Genomic DNA, 18,422 nt, shown 5'->3' with positions numbered 1-18,422 from the left:
ATTACAGAGACAAAAAACCAATTAGCAGTTGCCAGGTGTTTCGGGGAAGGGAGAAGTAAGTGGTTGTGGCTATGAAGGATTCCTGTGCTGGAACTATTGTATATCTTCACTGTGGTGGTGATCATATGCAACTTTACGTGTGATAAAACTGCATAAACTAAATACACGTGCACACACACAAGTATGTATAAAACCAATGAAATCTGCATAAGGCAGAGGGATTATATCAATGTTAATTTCCTGATTGTAATATTGTACTATAGTAATGAAAGATGTTACCATTGAGAGAAACTACATGAAAGGTATTTAGTATCTGTATTACTTCTTACATTGCATGTGAATCTATGCAATGTATTGCAATGTAATGCAATCTCAAAATACAGATTTTTAAAAATTCATCTGCTAAAGTTTTTAAGGAATTGTTTAGTTTAATGATTATAACCATGAAAAACACCAATTAAATTTTAAGTTAATTATAAATTAAGTGCAATATAGTATTTTGAGCTAAAGTAAGGTCAAATATATTAAGACTACTTCATTAGCAAAAAAAAAAAAATTGAGTGCAACATTCTGTTGGCAAATATGTGTGGAAAAAAAAAGCCTCATACAATGCTCGTGGGAATGTAAAATGTTTCAACTGCTATGGAGAAGAAATAGGCAAAATTGAAAAAGTCCTAAATGTACATTTATCTTTTGACTTCACTTTTTTTTTCTTTTTTTTTTTATTATTATACTTTAAGTTTTAGGGTACATGTGCACAACGTGCAGGTTTGTTACATATGTATACATGTGCCATGTTGCTGTGCTGCACCCATTAACTCGTCATTTAACATTAGATATATCTCCTAATGCTATACCTCCCCCCTCCCCCAACCCCACAACAGTCCCCAGAGTGTGATGTTCCCCTTCCTGTGTCCATGTGTTCTCATTGTTCAATTCCCACCTATGAATGAGAACATGTGGTGTTTGGTTTTTTTTTTTTTTTTTTTTTTTTTTTTTAATTTATGAAGTATTTATTGATGATTCTTGGGTGTTTCTCGGAGAGGGGGATATGGGAGGGTCATAGGATAATAGTGGAGAGAAGGTCAGGAGATAAACACATGAACAAAGGTCTCTGGTTTTCCTAGGCAGAGGACCCTGCGGCCTTCTGCAGTGTTTGTGCCCCTGGGTACTTGAGATTAGGGAGTGGTGATGACTCTTAAAGAGCATGCTGCCTTCAAGCATCTGTTTAACAAAGTACATCTTGCACCGCCCTTAATCCATTTAACCCTGAGTTGACACAGCATATGTTTCAGAGAGCATGGGGCTGGGGGAAAGGCCATAGATCAACAGCATCCCAAGGCAGAAGAATTTCTCCTAGTCAGAACAAAATGGAATCTCCTATGCCCACCCCTTTCTACACAGACACAGCAACAATCTGATCTCTCCTTCCTTTCCCCACACTTCCCCCCCTCTTCCTTTCAACAAAACCGCCATCGTCCTCATGGCCCGCTCCCGATGGTCGCTGTCTCTTCGGAGCTGTTGGGTACACCTCCCAGACAGGGCGGCCGGGCAGAGGCGCTCCTCGCTTCCCAGACGGGGCCACCCGGGCAGAGGCGCTCCTCACTTCCCAGACGGGGCCGCCCGGGCAGAGGCGCTCCTCTCCTCCCAGACGGGGCGGCCGGGCAGAGGCGCTCCTCGCTTCCCAGACGGGGCCGCCCAGGCAGAGGCGCTCCTCGCTTCCCAGACCGGGCCGCCCGGGCAGAGGCGCTCCTCACTTCCTCCCAGACCGGGTGGCAGCCAGGCAGAGGCGCTCCTCACCTCACAGACGGGGCGGCCGGGCAGAGGCGCTCCTCACTTCCCAGAGGGGGCGACCGGGCAGAGGCGCTCCTCACTTCCCAGACCGGGCGGCCAGGCAGAGGCGCTCCTCACTTCCCAGATGGGGCGGCCGGGCAGAGACGCTCCTCACTTCCTCCCAGACGGGGTGGCGGCCGGGCAGAGGCGCTCCTCACCTCCCAGACAGGGCGGCCGGGCAGAGGCGCTCCTCACCTCCCAGACTGGGCGGCCGGGCAGAGGCGCTCCTCACTTCCCAGACTGGGCGGCCGGGCAGAGGCGCTCCTCACCTCCTAGACGGGGTGGCCAGGCAGAGGCGCTCCTCACTTCCCAGACGGTGTGGCGGCTGGGCAGAGGCGCTCCTCCCTTCCCAGATGGGGCAGCCAGGCAGAGGCGCTCCTCACTTCCTCCCAGACGGGGTGGCGGCCAGGCAGAGGCGCTCCTCACTTCCCAGAGGGGGCGGCCGGGCAGAGGTGCTCCTCACTTCCTCCCAGACGGGGTGGTGGCTGGGCAGAGGCACTCCTCACCACCCAGACGGGGCGGCCGGGCAGAGGTGCTCCTCATCTCCCAGACGGGGCGGCCGGGCAGAGGTGCTCCTCACTTCCCCCCAGACGGGGTGACGGCCGGGCAGAGGCACTCCTCACCTCCCAGATGGGGCGGCCGGACAGAGGCGCTCCTCACTTCCCATACAGGGTGGCAGCCGGGCAGAGGTGCTCCTCACTTCCCAGATGGGGCAGCTGGGCAGAGGTGCTCCTCACTTCCTCCCAGACGGGGTGGCGGCCAGGCAGAGGCGCTCCTCACTTCCCAGACTGGGCGGCCGGGCAGAGGCGCTCCTCACTTCCCAGACTGGGCGGCCGGGCAGAGGCGCTCCTCACTTCCCAGACTGGGCGGCCGGGCAGAGGCGCTCCTCACCTCCTAGACGGGGTGGCCAGGCAGAGGTGCTCCTCACTTCCCAGACGGTGTGGCGGCTGGGCAGAGGCGCTCCTCCCTTCCCAGATGGGGCAGCCAGGCAGAGGCGCTCCTCACTTCCCCCCAGACGGGGTGGCAGCCAGGCAGAGGCGCTCCTCACTTCCCAGAGGGGGCGGCCGGGCAGAGGTGCTCCTCACTTCCTCCCAGACGGGGTGGCGGCTGGGCAGAGGCGCTCCTCACCTCCCAGACGGGGCGGCCGGGCAGAGGTGCTCCTCATCTCCCAGACGGGGCGGCCGGGCAGAGGTGCTCCTCACTTCCCCCCAGACGGGGTGACGGCCGGGCAGAGGCACTCCTCACCTCCCAGACGGGGCGGCCGGACAGAGGCGCTCCTCACTTCCCATACGGGGTGGCAGCCGGGCAGAGGCGCTCCTCACTTCCCAGATGGGGCAGCCGGGCAGAGGCGCTCCTCACTTCCTCCCAGATGGGGTGGCGGCCGGGCAGAGGCGCTCCTCACTTCCCAGACGGGGCGGCCGGGCAGAGGTGCTCCTCACTTCCTCCCAGACGGGGTGGCGGCCGGGCAGAGGCGCTCCTCACCTCCCAGACGGGGTGGCCGGGCAGAGGCGCTCCTCCCTTCCCAGACGGAGTGGCCAGGCAGAGGCGCTCCTCACCTCCCAGAGTGGGCGGCCAGGCAGAGGCGCTCCTCACTTCCCAGAGTGGGCGGCCGGGCAGAGGCGCTCCTCACTTCCCATAGGGAGTGGCAGCCAGGCAGAGGCGCTCCTCACTTCCCAGATGGGGCAGCTGGGCAGAGGTGCTCCTCACTTCCTCCCAGACGGGGTGGCGGCCAGGCAGAGGCGCTCCTCACCTCCCAGACGGGGCGGCCGGGCAGAGGCGCTCCTCACCTCCCAGACGGGGCGGCCGGGCAGAGGCGCTCCTCACCTCCCAGAAGGGGCGGCTGGGCAGAGGCGCTCCTCACTTCCCATATGGGGTGGCAGCCGGGCAGAGGCGCTCCTCACTTCCCAGACAGGGTGGCGGCCAGGCAGAGGCGCTCCTCACCTCCCCGATGGGGCAACCGGGCAGAGGCCCTCCTCACTTCCTCCCAGACGGGGTGGCGGCCAGGCAGAGGCGCTCCTCACCTCCCAGACGGGGCGGCCGGGCAGAGGTGCTCCTCATCTCCCAGACGGGGCAGCCGGGCAGAGGCGCTCCTCACTTCCTCCCAGACGGGGTGGCGGCCGGGCAGAGGCACTCCTCACCTCCCAGACGGGGCGGCCGGGCAGAGGCGCTCCTCACTTCCTCCCAGACGGGGTGGCGGCCGGGCAGAGGCGCTCCTCACCTCCCAGAAGGGGTGGCCAGGCAGAGGCGCTCCTCACCTCCCAGACGGGGCGGCCGGGCAGAGGTGCTCCTCATCTCCCAGACGGGGCAGCCGGGCAGAGGCGCTCCTCCCTTCCTCCCAGACGGGGTGGCAGCCGGGCAGAGGCGCTCCTCACATCCCAGACGATGGGCGGCCGGGCAGAGGCGCTCCTCACTTCCCAGATAGGGCGGCCGGGCAGAGGGGTTCCTCACATCCCAGACGATGGGCGGCCAGGCAGAGATGCTCCTCACTTTCTAGACGGGGTGGCGGCGGGGCAGAGGCTGTAATCTTAGCACTTTAAGAGGCCAAGGCAGGAGGCTGGTAGGTGGAGGTTGCAGCAAGCCGAGATCACACCACTGCACTCCAGCCTGAGCACCATTGAGCATTGAGTTAGCGAGACTCCGTCTGCAATCCCAGCACCTCGGGAGGCCGAGGCGGGCAGATCACTCGAGGCCAGGAGCTGGAGACCAGCCCGGTCAACACGGCGAAACCCCGTCTCCACCAAAAATACAAAAACCATTCAGGCGTGGCGGCGTGCGCCTGCAATCCCAGGCACTCGGCAGGCCGAGGCAGGAGAGTCACCGGAGCCCGAGGCAGGGAGGTTGCAGCGAGCCGGATCATGGCAGTACAGTCCAGCTTCGGTAACAGCGGGAGACCGAAAAAAGAAGGAGAGGGAGACCGAAGAAAGGGGAGAGGGAGAGGGAGAGGGAGAGGGAGAGGGAGAGGGAGAGGGAGAGGGAGTGGTGTTTGGTTTTTTGTCCTTGCGATAGTTTGCTGAGAACGATGGTTTCCAGCTTCATCCATGTCCCTACAAAGAACATGAACTCATCCTTTTTTATGGCTGTATAGTATTCCATGGTGTATATGTGCCACATTTTCTTAATCCAGTCTATCATTGTTGGACATTTGGGTTGGTTCCAAGTCCTTGCTATTGTGAATAGTGCTGCAATAAACATACATGTGCATGTATCTTTATAGCAGCATGATTTTAAAAACAGGCAACGGGGAAAGGATTCTCTGTTTAATAAATGGTGCTGGGAAAACTGGCTAGCCATATGTAGAAAGCTGAAACTGGATCCCTTCCTTACACCTTATACAAAAATTAATTCAAGATGGATTAAACACTTAAATGTTAGACCTAAAACCATAAAAACCCTAGAAGAAAACCTAGGCAATACCATTTACGACATAGGCATGGGCAAGGACTTCATGTCTAAAACACCAAAAGCAATGGCAACAAAAGCCAAAATTGACAAATGGGATCTAATTAAACTAAAGAGCTTCTGCACAGCAAAAGAAACTACCATCAGAGTGAACAGGCAACCTACAGAATGGTAGAAAATTTTTGCAACCTACTCATCTGACAAAGGGCTAATACCCAGAAACTACAATGAACTCAAACAAATTTACAAGAAAAAAACAAACAACCCCATCAAAAAGTGGGCGAAGGATGTGAACAGACACTTCTCAAAAGAAGACATTTATGCAGCAAAAAAACACATGAAAAAATGCTCAGCATCACTTGCCATCGGAGAAATGCAAATCAAAACCACAATGAGATACCATCTCACACCAGTTAGAATGGCGATCATTAAAAAGTCAGGAAACAACAGGTGCTGGAGAGGATATAGAGAAATAGGAACACTTTTACACTGTTGGTGGGACTGTAAACTAGTTCAACCATTGTGGAAGTCAGTATGGCGATTCCTCAGGGATCTAGAACTAGAAATACCATTTGACTCAGCAATCCCATTACTGGGTATATACCCAAAGGATTGACTTCACTTTTAGGGATTTACATTTAAGTTATAGCTTCAACAATATGAAAATACATAAAGACTATACAGTGTAGTATTATTTATACATGTAAAATATTAGATAGAAACAAACTAAATGCCCACACATTTGGTAATTCTATAAAATAGGCTATTATGAAGCTATAAAAAAGAGTGAGAAAACTCTATGAACTAACATGATTTCCAGGATGTATTGTGAAGTAAGAAAAACAAAATGCAGAGTATAAATTGAATGCTACCTTTTGTGCAAAAAAAGAGGGAAAATATACAGATACACTTTTGTAAAACAAAACTCAAACAAAGATAAATCAGAAAACTATGAAATTTTTTATCTTATTTCTCCCTTTAAGTGGAATATTTCTAACTATCTCATTTAGTATAATGTTTATGATAATATTTTCTAAGTACCTTTTTTCAAAGTAAATATTCCCTTTTATGCTTATATTATTAAGAATTTCTTTCATGGATGGGTGTTAAAGTTTATCAATTTTTTTTCTGTATTTGCTGGAATGATATTTGTGGTATATTATCATTCTCATACATTGTTGGAGTTGGTTTGCTATTATTTTGCTTTTGATTTTTTCATTTATACTCACTAATAAAATTTGCTAAAATTCTTCCTCCTTAAAAAAAAAATTGAGTGCAAAAGAAATCATGCATTAGGTAGTCCCTCACAACTTATATAGGCTCCTGAAAATATGAGATATTCCCTTTATCGTCCTTTGATAAGTATATGGTATATTTCTTCATTTATTTAATGTTTATATTGTTAAGCCTTAGTAAAGCTTTTTTTGTCATATAGGTTCAGCATAATTCTTCTATTCATTTCTAGTTATTTTATTTTTGATCACTATTACTAATAGGATATTTTTATTATGCTAAGTGGTAGCTTTTTTACACATAACAAAGCTGTTTTATTTCCTATTTTTAATGTCATTCTTGGTGACATTACTGAACTCTTTTTAGTTTTAATAGTTTCTAGTAAATTCTCATGGCTTTCTTATAAAAGCACCACTAACATCTGCAAATAACAGAATCAACAGAATAAAGCCAAAATTGCTCATAAGGTATTTGTATTTTAACATAGTTAAAATTGATTTTTCATGTTTTGCAATGATAAGCAAGACTGATCTACTTCTGTGATATTTTGCCTTTCTTTCTCCCCTCAAGATATGGTTGACTTGCACAGTTACTCCTGGATTTTCTATGTAGATTTTCTTATTTTATCCAGCTTATTCTAACGACGTTCTCCTCCTGTTAGACCATAGATTCCCACCTTTGTAGCCGGGCATGGTGGCATGTGCCTGTAATCCCAGCTACTCGGGAGGCTGAGGCAGGAGAATCGCTTTAACCCAGGAGGAGGTTGCAGTGAACTGAGATTGTGCCATTGTACTCCAGCCTGGGCGAGAGGGTGAGACACCATCTCAAAAAAAAAAAAAAAAAAAAAGATTCCCACCTTTGAACAGTACTTCTCTCTTAACAAGTACTTGTGTCAGTACTTTTCTCTTAACAAGTACTTGTATCAGTACTTCTCTCTTAACAAGTACTTGTGTTTTTATGACCAGCTTTATTGTAACAAACAGACCTGGAATTTTTCAAATAAATAAATCCATGTCTTTTCAACACCATTTCTTGCAAATGAACTAGATTGCCTCCAAGAGAAAAAACATCTAGCTACACCCCAGTTACAAATTTTGGCATAGAAATTTTCTCTCTCTTCTTTCTTTATACACAAGCCTAGTTACTCGGCTTCCAGGATTATAGCAAAAAAGACTAATTTTACAATGTATGTAAAATGGATCCTTAATGCATTTCAAGAGATAAATAATGAAATCTAGGAAGGACATTTTGGCAGCTTTAACAAATTTCCTGAAACTAATACGAGATTCATCCATCACTACTGAATTATAAACCCCTTCTAAAAAAGAAAAAAAAAAAGTACCAAAGATCAAGAGACTCCTGTTAGACCTAAAACTAAACTCTTTTTTTCTTCATCCCTTCTTTCTTTTCCAATCTTCATTGAGAGGTACATTGCATTAGTCAGGGTTCTCTAGAGGGACAGAACTAATGGAATAGATATATATATATAAAAGGGAGTTTATTAAGTATTAACTCACCAATCACAAGGTTCCACAATAGGCCATCTGCAGGCTGAAGAGCAAGGAGAGCCAGTCCGAGTTCCAAAACTGAAGAACTTGGAGTCCAGTGTTCAAGGGCAGGAAGCAACCAGCATGGGAGAAAGATGTAGGCTGGGAGGCTAGGCCAGTCTCTCTTTTCACATTTTTCTACCTGTTTATATTCTAGCCATGCTGGCAGCTGATTGTGACCACGCAGCTTAAGGGTGGGTCTGCCTGTCCCAGCCCACTGACTCAAATGTTAATCTCCTTGGGAAATACCCTCACAGACACACACAGGATCAATACTTTGTATACTTCAATCCAATCAAGTTGACCCTCAGTATTAACCATCACATACAGAACGGCAGATAGCTTGAAAAAGTAGTTCACCTAATTTCAACATTTTAGCCCTGAGCTCAGAAAAATCACAGTAAGCTTTATCATGGCTAAGCCATAGTAGGGCAAGTCAAAGAATGCGGCTTCTATTTCTGACAAAAATTTAAAGAACTGATGATAATTAAATTCGTAAGGGTGAACAAAGTTGGCCATTGACATTATTGGTTCAATAACACATGATATATTCAAATATTTCCTACAAAGTGCTTGCAGATAAATAATACAATAAATAACCACTGATTTTAAATGCTTTATATTTTCATGAGCTTTTGATTGGTCTTCCACACAAAGGTTTAACACCATCATTTTTAACACATCTTAGCACACTCCATTTCAGGTTGAACTAAATTAGTCATTTTCTCAAATTCTTTGAAAATGTTCTCCCACACAGACTATTTTTCAAGGCAAACGCTTCAGTAAACCAAACTCAGCCTTGACTCCTCAAATAAACAACTGATTAATATCGGTAACATTTGTTACCGATATTACTCATCAAGGGCCAAGGAAAACCCCTTAAAATCATTTGCTTTGTTTTTTAATTGATTATTGATGTTGCTACAACATCCTCAACTCTATTCTTTTCAAAAGGTAAGTAGTTTTAAACTAGTTATTTTCTCTAGACACATTTCATGCCTGCTACAATCAAACATGATTTAACCCATTTATTAGTTCACCATTGGTAAATGGCTTTCCTCGCTTAGCTAACAAATGAGAACCTTACTTTGAACTTTACTTTTATTGCAGCCTCATTTTTTAAAAGAAGTTATGTGATGAGATATCTCATCTTAAGTTTTCTAATTTCTTCTGACTGAATGCTGTGCTATCAGCTGGGAATATTGTAATGATTGCTTAATCTGGGAATGTCAACATATATTGTATTCTATTAGCACAGCTGTGGTGTCACTGAATAATAAACACAATGCTTTTCCATTTTATTTGATAGCAAGAAAAATCCACATACACTGTGCCTTTAGAAGAAGAATATTTAATCCATTTTTCTCTTCTTATTTTGACATGATGGGTTCTCCCTGGTAGTGAAAAAAGTGAAGTGAAAATGTAGAGCAATACATGTAGCACTTGAAATGTGTCAAGTTATGACTGAGTCACTGCAATTCAGAACACACCAAACAGCCATGTGAAGCGGTAGTAGGTGAATGAATGTGGCTGTGTTCAAATAAAATTTTATGAACACTGAAATTTTAATTTTATTTAATCTTCACATCTACAAGATATTATCCTTTTAAAATACAATAAAATCTCCTTTTAAATGTTTTAAATGTTAGAGTAGTTTTAGATTTACAGAAAAAAATTTAGTTATATGATAGTACAGTTCCCATAAACACTGTTTCCCCTTATTAAAATCTTATATTAGTAGGTATATTTGTCATAATTAATGAATCAATATTGATCTATTGTTATTCACTAAGTCGATACTTTATTCAGATTTTCTTAGTTTTTACCTAATGTCCTTTGTCTGTTCTGGGGTCTCATCAAGACACCACATCACGTTTAGTTGTCGTGTCTCCTTAGGTTCTTCTAGGTTGTGATAGTTTCTCAGGCTTTCCTCATTTTTAATTATCTTAATAGTTTTGAGGAACACTAGTCAGACATTTTGTCCCACAGTTGGGGTTTTTTTTTTATGGTTTTCTCATCATGGAACTGGGCCAATATGTTTTGAAAAGGAAGACCACAGAGCTAAAGTGCCACTCACCTATCAAGAGTGCAAGCTATCAACATGACTTCACTCTTAATGTTAACCTCCATCCTTCTTCTGATTTTTATTCAATGACTTAAAAATGTAAAAATCATTCTTAGCTTATGAGGCATAGAAAAACAGATGATGGAATGAATTTGGATAACAGACCATAGTTCGTCCATTTTTGTTATAGTGGATAAAAATTTTGGAATAAAGTTTGAGAACTGAGGATATATCAACCCAAAATTACTTATTCTAATAGATATTCTAATAGAAAAAAAAACTGAAAAAAAATTCACTATCCTCATTAGCTGACAAAGGACTCAAAAGATAATCAGAAAAAGAAATAGTACAATGGTTATTGCTTTTATTGAACTTGGGGGAATACTATAAGGAATGTAACCATGTAGGATATATTATATCTATACATGGACAAGACTGAATACAAAAATATCATTAACTACTATTGTCACCAGATATATTAAATGGGCTATGGAGTGAATGTTACCTCCACTTTTAGTTGCTTTTAACAGAGCAGGAGCACTGTCATCTTGGACAAACACCACCATTTTAAGTTCTAGCTCCCTTTCTAACCTCAAGCATTTCAAGGAAATCACTTCTCTTCTAAACAAGCAACCAGAAAGAGCAGACAGTAAAACAAAGATAAGACAGCTCGGGCACAGAAGGAGGGGGAAAGTCTCTTGAGTAACCACCAAACTTCACACTCATACAATGAGCCCCAGTAAAACAGTGGGCCATAGTAAGCATATTCCTTTCCCATTAGGTGCACTAAGATAGGGAAGCTAAAAGCAGACTTGGGGGACATGCCTGCAGCTGCAGGAAGATGTATGGGAACAAACACAAAAGCCTTCCCTCCCAGATAAGCAAGACAAAGAGGTTCAGAAGCAGTCCAAGCCTGTGATAAGCTCTCCCACCCTGAACCCTTAAATACTCTTAGTCTGTAAGAGAGCATGCTCCTGACCAAAACTGGCCAGAAACCCATCTCAGGTTTATTCTCCAAAATAAACCTGTCTTTGAGTGTTGAGCCACTTTTTGTGTTTCTTTCTTCCTTCTTCAACCCTTACACTTTTAGTTGTGACATTATTCAAGGTGGCTAATTAGGTAATACAGATAAATAAATGGTTTTCAGCAACACATAGAAAACTTCAAGAATGTAAAAATAATACATGTCCCATTTAGTCAATATTTTACATTCCATATGTTAAAAATGTTCAAAAATATAAAAATAATGGTTAATGCAGGAATAATTAAGTGTAGTTCTTGCACTATTGAAATCATAACAGAGCTCAAATTCCATTTTGAAGTAACTCACTTTATAGTTCCTGAGCACTGAATCATTTTTACACTTTCATTCCTTAAAGCCAAATTTTTCTTTCTGTACATCAGTGACACTTGATAGTGTCAAATGCTGTCTCTGGTAAGGTTGGCTCTTGGAGTTTCTGTAATCATGACTTCTATGTAGCTGTGTCTGAAATTGCTAGAGTGGCACCACATGGGGAGCACATACCATGATAATAATACTCCAAGATGAAAGGAGGACCACTTTCTCAAGATTCAAGTGCTGACCCTCTGTCATTTGTAATATAATTTAATGAGTTCAAATTGCCAGTCTTTTACATTGTTTATAAACATTCTGTGTGTGTGTGGTCACTTTTTAAACAAATAAAGATGAAATAACTACATCTGTGTTTATATTTTATATGAGCAAATAAATTATGGAGAAAGAGGTGGAAGATACACAGTATTATCTGAGTGGGATTGAGAGGAGATGGGACAGTAGTGAGAGAGAAAGAGAATGAGTACATCAGACAGGAAAACAGTCATAGGAAAATGGAAAAAAAGTGGATCGTATAATGTCAAGTGAAAATATATATAAAATTTCATTTATGACATAATTGAAAGTATGTATTAATTGAATAGGCACATAGACAAAGACTAAATAGAAATGTGGGTAGTTTCTGCTTTTGATCCCTGTTATATGTATATAGTAAAAACACTCTTTTTAAAGCTAGCTCTGTTGATAACCTGAAAAAATATGAATCTCTGGTATGCTGGAACTCTAAACCTTATACTCCTGACATGATAAAATGAGACCCAGAATTTTGCCACTTATCTGTGGCCACCCAGCTAATTTATAGTAAAACATGGACTACAGCCAGGTGTCCTATCTCCCAGTACAGTGTCCTCACACAGGACTACCTCTGCCTTTCAAGGCTATTCTATGGCAGCTCTACTCAGTGATGGAGTTCATTTCATGGGGAAATGAAATCAGCCAATGATTATCACTCTAGAAATAGTGTTGACCTGTTTTTGGACATGACAAATCATCAAGAAGACTGTTTCCTGCCAGCAATTGGCAACGAGAATCTGAGATTACAGAAAATCAGGCTGAAGGCCAAATTATAGATCTACACATAATAGCAACAGTGGCCAATGTTCTATTCATTTCTAACTAGTGTCACTCCCTCTAGGCAACACATCTGTCATGCAGCACAGCTGTGCGATCCTGGGAGACAATAACAACTGGGAAAAGTAAAGTGGTAATATCCATCAGCAAGAAGGAAACAAATTTTGAGCAAAAGCAATGAGGAAGTTAGATATTGATCAAGTACTTATATTAATAAATGTAATATTATAACAGCTATCAGTGTTATGAAGAAAATGTTCAATTGCTATCAGAAAAAATATGGGTTCTGAAGGAGAAGCCATAAGAAATAAAAGGAAGAGAAAATAGCCTCGCAAAATTCTCACACACATACACACCCCATTTAAAAGCCTTCAGGAGTTCTCACTAATGCTTAGAAATAATCTTAATCTAGTAATCATTCCATTAAAAATAACTTAACTGATCTGCTAATAAAAGAAGAGGAAAGAGCTGACATCTTTTGTTATCAGGCACCTTTAAGCTTTTTGTTTGTATATTTTTAAATTCAAGACTCACATTCTATAAGCAGATGTCACTATAATGCTTATTCTATGAGTAAGTCCTATTTTACAGTGGAGCCAGTGGAGACAACCAAGAGATGAAATTAACTGCCTAAAGTCACATGGCTGTTTAAAAATTTAATGAATAACCCAGAGAAGAGAAAAAAACAAAACAGAGGGGAAAGAAAGGACAAGATGGGTTCCAGTAGATGACAAAACCAATTGAAGTTCAAGACAGGAAAATAAGTGAGATGCATGAATGCCTGTTGAAAATATTTTATTTTGTCACAAAGAATTGAAGAAGTTCTGGGAATATGAAACCTACTCTCTGTGCATTGGCAAGAAAGAGCCATACCTGGGACCCTTCCATCTCACTGCTTCTGATCTACCAGGGCTGAAGAGACTACTCACAATTAATGCAGCCACCAAGAAGCCCATTCGTCAGGGATTTAAGACTTCCTTATAACTAGAAGACAAATGGAAATAGTCCTGGTTGTCAACAGAAAAGAATGAGAACAAACCAATTCTCTTATCTTTAACTACAATAGTGTTTGTGGCAATAAACACAGTATAGAGATAATCAACTGTTGAGTTTCCATTTCATTCTGCCAAAGACAGTCCCTAGTTTCCACTTTGGAGAATCTGCCTATATTCTAGGACTTGGCATGATCTCAGCTCACTGCAACCTCTGCCTCCAGGGTTCAAGTGATCCTCCCACCTGAACCTCCCAAGTAGCTGGAACTACAGGCGTGTGCCACCATGCCCAGCTAATTTTTGTATTTTTAGTAGAGACGGTGTTTCACCATGTCGGCCAGGCTGGTCTCAAACTCCTGACCTCAAGTGATCTGCCCGCCTCAGCCTCCCAAAGTGCTGGGATTACAGGCATGAGCCATTGCGCCCAGCTGTCCTCATTCTTAACTCCACCAGTAATAGTTTTGACAGTTCTGTTTATTATCACCACAATTTGCAATTAACACATGCATTGAGATGCAGAGTGTAGGCCTACTTGATTTATTGATTTATCCCAGTTTATCTCTATACCCCACTCCTACTTCTCTACCTCCCATATACAAGCATTTATGTGAGACACACACACACACACACACACAATCTTTTATCTGAATATGTTCATAAAATATATATTACTGTTTTTTGTGCATATATTTTAATGTATGTAAATGATATCATATCGTATATCCTATTGTTTCTGTGTCACATGTTATCCTGTTTTTACGATCTTGTCCATGCTGATTTGTGCACATTTAAGCCATTGCTTTTTATTGCTGCACAATACCCCATTATAAACACCCAGATTGTCCCTAATTCTCTAACACCACAGAATTACTGCAAGGATCATTATAGACCTGGGTGAGAAATTCCCTGGGATAGAGACTCGGGGCGAAGATTGCTGGGACAGAGGACATGTGTATACATAATATCACTAAGCAGTGCCCAGCTGATCTCCACAATGAGGGTACCAGTAGGAGGGGTGGGCCCCAGAGGTAAAAGCCAGAGTATAAATCATGGCTGCTTGTGTAAGTTGAGTATATTATCTAACATCTGATAGCCCCATTTTCTCATTTATAAAAATGAGAACAATTACAGTGCCCATCTCATAAAGTTACTGTAATAATTAAATGAAAGAATCAAGTACTTAGCACAGTATTTGGTACTTGGCAAGTAGCATTACTGATTACCATTTTTCCATACCCAGAAAGAGATTTCTGATTTTCTAGTAGGCTCTGAATCTTCATACTGGAAGGTCAACAGTAGGAATTCTAAGACCTGGTCATTTTTTCACAGCATGGGACTCCTCTGATGGGCAATCTTTCCCCCAGGGTTCTCCTTTGAGTTGGACAAAATTTTGTCAGATTTGCTTGCCAGTCTGAGGTTACCCCTGTCCAATCCTTCTCCCTCTCCCTTTCAACTTTCACAAGCATTACCTCCTCCCCTAATAAACCTCTGGCACCCCAATTCCATCCCACAGTCTTTTACCAGGAGGATCCACTAACACAGTAAAGAAAATACTGAACATGTTTATATAGTGGTCCTCATTACCATGTGATAATCTGACTATAGAAAATGCATTGCTGGGCTCTGTAATGATGTATGAATGCATGGGTTTTGAACTGTGCATTGAGACAAAAGTATATCTTTACCAACCAGAAACCACAGAGACCCTTAAAACAATTGATGAGCACTGGTCTATATCATCTATTTTATGGTGTGATCCAATGTTTACTGAATACTAAATATTTACTCTACACAAGCTCATTCTGCCTGGGTGAGTTCCCTTTGGTTTTCTATCAATATGTTATAATTTTTTTGAAATATCTGTGTTAGCTAGCAATATATTCATCATTAACTGGGTATGCTAAAAAAATTAATAAAGCCAGGCTCATTTTTCATAAATACCTTGTCTCTCATACTTCAGCTAATAATATCAGCAATTGATATTTGAAGTAAATAATACCCAGAATGTATTTAGTCTCTATTATACTCCAGGTTAACTCATGGAATTTCAGAGTAGAGAATGACTGTAACCTAAAGTAATAAACCAAGACTTATAGAATTAAAAGAATCTTAGACCAATATGACTCTTTTGAAGATGAAGAAACTGAAGGTCATAAAATGTGTCAGTTTGTCAATGTAAATCACTTGAATTTAACCTCCAGATTTTGTTTAAAATGTCAAAAATTTGGCAAACGTAATATAATACTACAAACTGTCCTTTTATGCAATTCATAATCTATAGATATAAATGGAAATCCGTGTAAAGCAATGATTTTCAACCAGGAGTGATTTTGCCTTCCAAAGTATGTATAGCCACATCTAGAGACATTTTTGGTTGTCTCAGTTAGGGGGAGGGGTGCTACTGGCATCTAGTGGATAGAAGAGACGGGGTGGCGCTAAATACCCTGCAATATACAGGACAACACACCCACCCTCACCAAAACAAAGAATTATTATATATGTCCCAAAATGTCAACAATGCCAAGGTTGGGAAACCCTGGTTTAAAGTTACAGAAAAAGTATTCGGTGTCCTGATTGTTTTATTGAAAGCAAAAGAAAATATTCTGCCCACAATCCCATGGTGATTTATTTATTATTTATTTCTCTCTCTCTCTCTCTCTCTCTCTTTCCTTTCTTCTCTTTCTTTCTTTTCTTTTCTTTCTTTCCTTCCTTCAAGACAGGGTCTCACTTTGTTGCCAGGCTGGAGTGCAGTGGCATGATCATAGCTCAGAGCAGCCCCGAACTCCTGGGCTCAAGAGATCCTCCCGTCTCCCAAAGTTCTGGGATTACAGGCATAAGCCACCACACCAAGCCTTTTTTTTTCTTATTGTACTAAATAATACCTCTCCATTTCCTTATAAAAAGTAATCTAGAACACTAAATAAAATAAATGGTTAGAGTTCAGTTGCCTCTTGTATACAAGAAGATGCCATTTTTAAGCATATTATCCAAATATCTTATGAGATAAAAATGTAAGAAGTATAGTAGAGATTACCAGAGTTCTATAAAGATCATGGAAATTCATCACCAAATTTTTTTCCATGCATTCATATTCCTTCTGGTAACTTGATGAATTTTTTCAGGTTTAAGTGTACCTTACTTTCAGCTATCCATTGCTAATATTATTAGTTAATGTATGACACGCAAATTGTTTAGTTTATTAACAAAATTTATTTATTAACAAAATAAATCTACATGAAACATCTTGGTCATGTTAAGTAAAGCCCACTTTTAGCGTGGCACCTAGCCTAGAAATCCCCTTTAAGTTTTAATGTCTCTGGTTATGACTTTAACAGATAGGTTTTTAAAACTGCACTTTTAGAATAATTGAAATTTAAACTAGTCATCTGAAAGCCGAGAACATAGTATTAAGTTTAGACAGTATCAATACATAAATCACTGCTTTAAATTCTCACGGTGAAATAATTTTTTAATTGGGCCTTCATTTGACGGTCTAGGTGCACCCCCTACCGAACCGGAGAGAAATACCTTGATTCGGTTTAAATTCACAGGGCTCTTGAACTGCATAACATCCACCACTACACGCATCTCTCTAGCTCATCTGAAAAGCTGACTGTAAACCCTACATTTGATTTGACTCAAAAAAAAAAAAAGTGCGTATGAACTGTGCCTTGCACATTAAAGAGGCTTCATTGTGAAAGATCGCCCAGAAAATCTCTAAATGATATTAGCAGTACAAAAGTGACAGCCACCGCTTCTTAACATTAACAAATGAACTGTATTTTGGTATTTTTATTCTGTCTCCTAACTTGAATGTATGTGATTCTGTATCACAGACAGCCAATCATTCTTTCAGAGAGTGGTCACAATCGATCCTGTAAGTTTAAATTCTCAAAAGCGATGGTAAATTACCAGCAGACAAAAGTCATTTCGATTAATTAAATGGGGACCACGGAATTTAAGAGTAAGAAAAGTTCCTTCACCTTCCCAGCCTCACACTCTTGATCCACGACTCCGCTGTTCGGAAATATCCCCTTACTTTGCGGATGCCAGGATGCTGATCTAAACAGTGCCGGCCCCAGGACATCACTCCACTAAAGCAGATCTTTGAAGCTCCACTAATTGCCTGCCAGCACCTGCCGGGTACGCCTCGGTGCGTGCCGGGGCGTGTGTGGACGTGTGAACATGAATGAGCTCTCGCGCGCACCTGGCCTCCGTGTCGCTAAACCTGAGTCCCCGCCGGAGGCTCCGCGAAAACAGGTGTCGCGGAGCACTGGCTCTTACCTGGGCTCTGGCCAGGAGGCAGCTGCCGAGCATCAGCCAACCCCAGACGTGGAGCGACGCCCCCAGCCCGGCCATGCACGGAACGGCTGTAGGAAGAAGCAGGGACCCTCCTCCAGAGCCCGGGAGAAGCTTCCAAGTCGCCAACTTGGCTGGCCCAGGGCAAACTTGTGGCCAGTAACGACGCGCAGCTGGGGTGGTCGGGCCCGGGCCACCGGCCGAGGGTGCTTGGGGTCTTGTCGCCGGAGCCACGCGCTTCTCAGAGCCCGCGTCCTGCTGCGCCGCGGCGCGAGGTTGGTCTTGTCTTCCGGAGTCCTGCACTTGACTCGCAGCCCCTCGCCGCCTGCGGCGGGAAGGGGGCGGCTCCCGCGCCAGGCGGATCCGGGTGCGCCCCGCGCGGCTGCGCTCGCGCTCCTCCTCGAAGTCACTGGGTCCCGCAGCCCAGGGGGCGGAGGGCAAAGGATCCCACGTCGCTGCTGCCGCCACCCCCGCTTCGCAATGTTTCTGCTTCCCTCCACTCCGTCCCGGGTTCCAGGGCCCTGTCTCTAGGGGCGCCCTGGGTCTTCGGGGAGTGATCCAGAAGTTTCCTCCTGTCCTGCGTGCGCTGACCATCGGCCCCGAGGACAGCGACGAGATGGCTAAAGGCC

General features: G+C 43.6%; 1 protein-coding gene across 4 annotated transcripts in view; it reads right to left on the bottom strand.

Moving 5' to 3' along the window:
* The window catches only part of PTH2R (parathyroid hormone 2 receptor), a 90,219-nt gene extending 72,025 nt beyond the window's left edge, over nt 1–18,194 (bottom strand). Inside the window, exon 1 of one of the 4 annotated variants that reach the window (XM_054478418.1) lies at nt 17,779–18,194. In XM_054478418.1, the coding sequence (XP_054334393.1) occupies nt 17,779–17,853 (75 nt within the window). In that variant the 5' untranslated portion in view covers nt 17,854–18,194. Of the gene's footprint in view, nt 1–7,982; nt 8,648–17,778 lie in introns of those variants that run through there. The other 3 variants (XM_054478420.1, XM_054478421.1, XM_054478422.2) reach the window with 3 other exon arrangements.
* Between the last annotated feature and the right edge of the window lie 228 nt (nt 18,195–18,422).

Source organism: Pongo pygmaeus, chromosome 11 (assembly GCF_028885625.2).
Source record: "Pongo pygmaeus isolate AG05252 chromosome 11, NHGRI_mPonPyg2-v2.0_pri, whole genome shotgun sequence".
Lineage (NCBI taxonomy): Eukaryota > Metazoa > Chordata > Mammalia > Primates > Hominidae > Pongo > Pongo pygmaeus.
The sequence above is the reverse complement of the archived record's forward strand: the minus strand, read 5'-3'. Positions and strand labels throughout refer to the sequence as shown.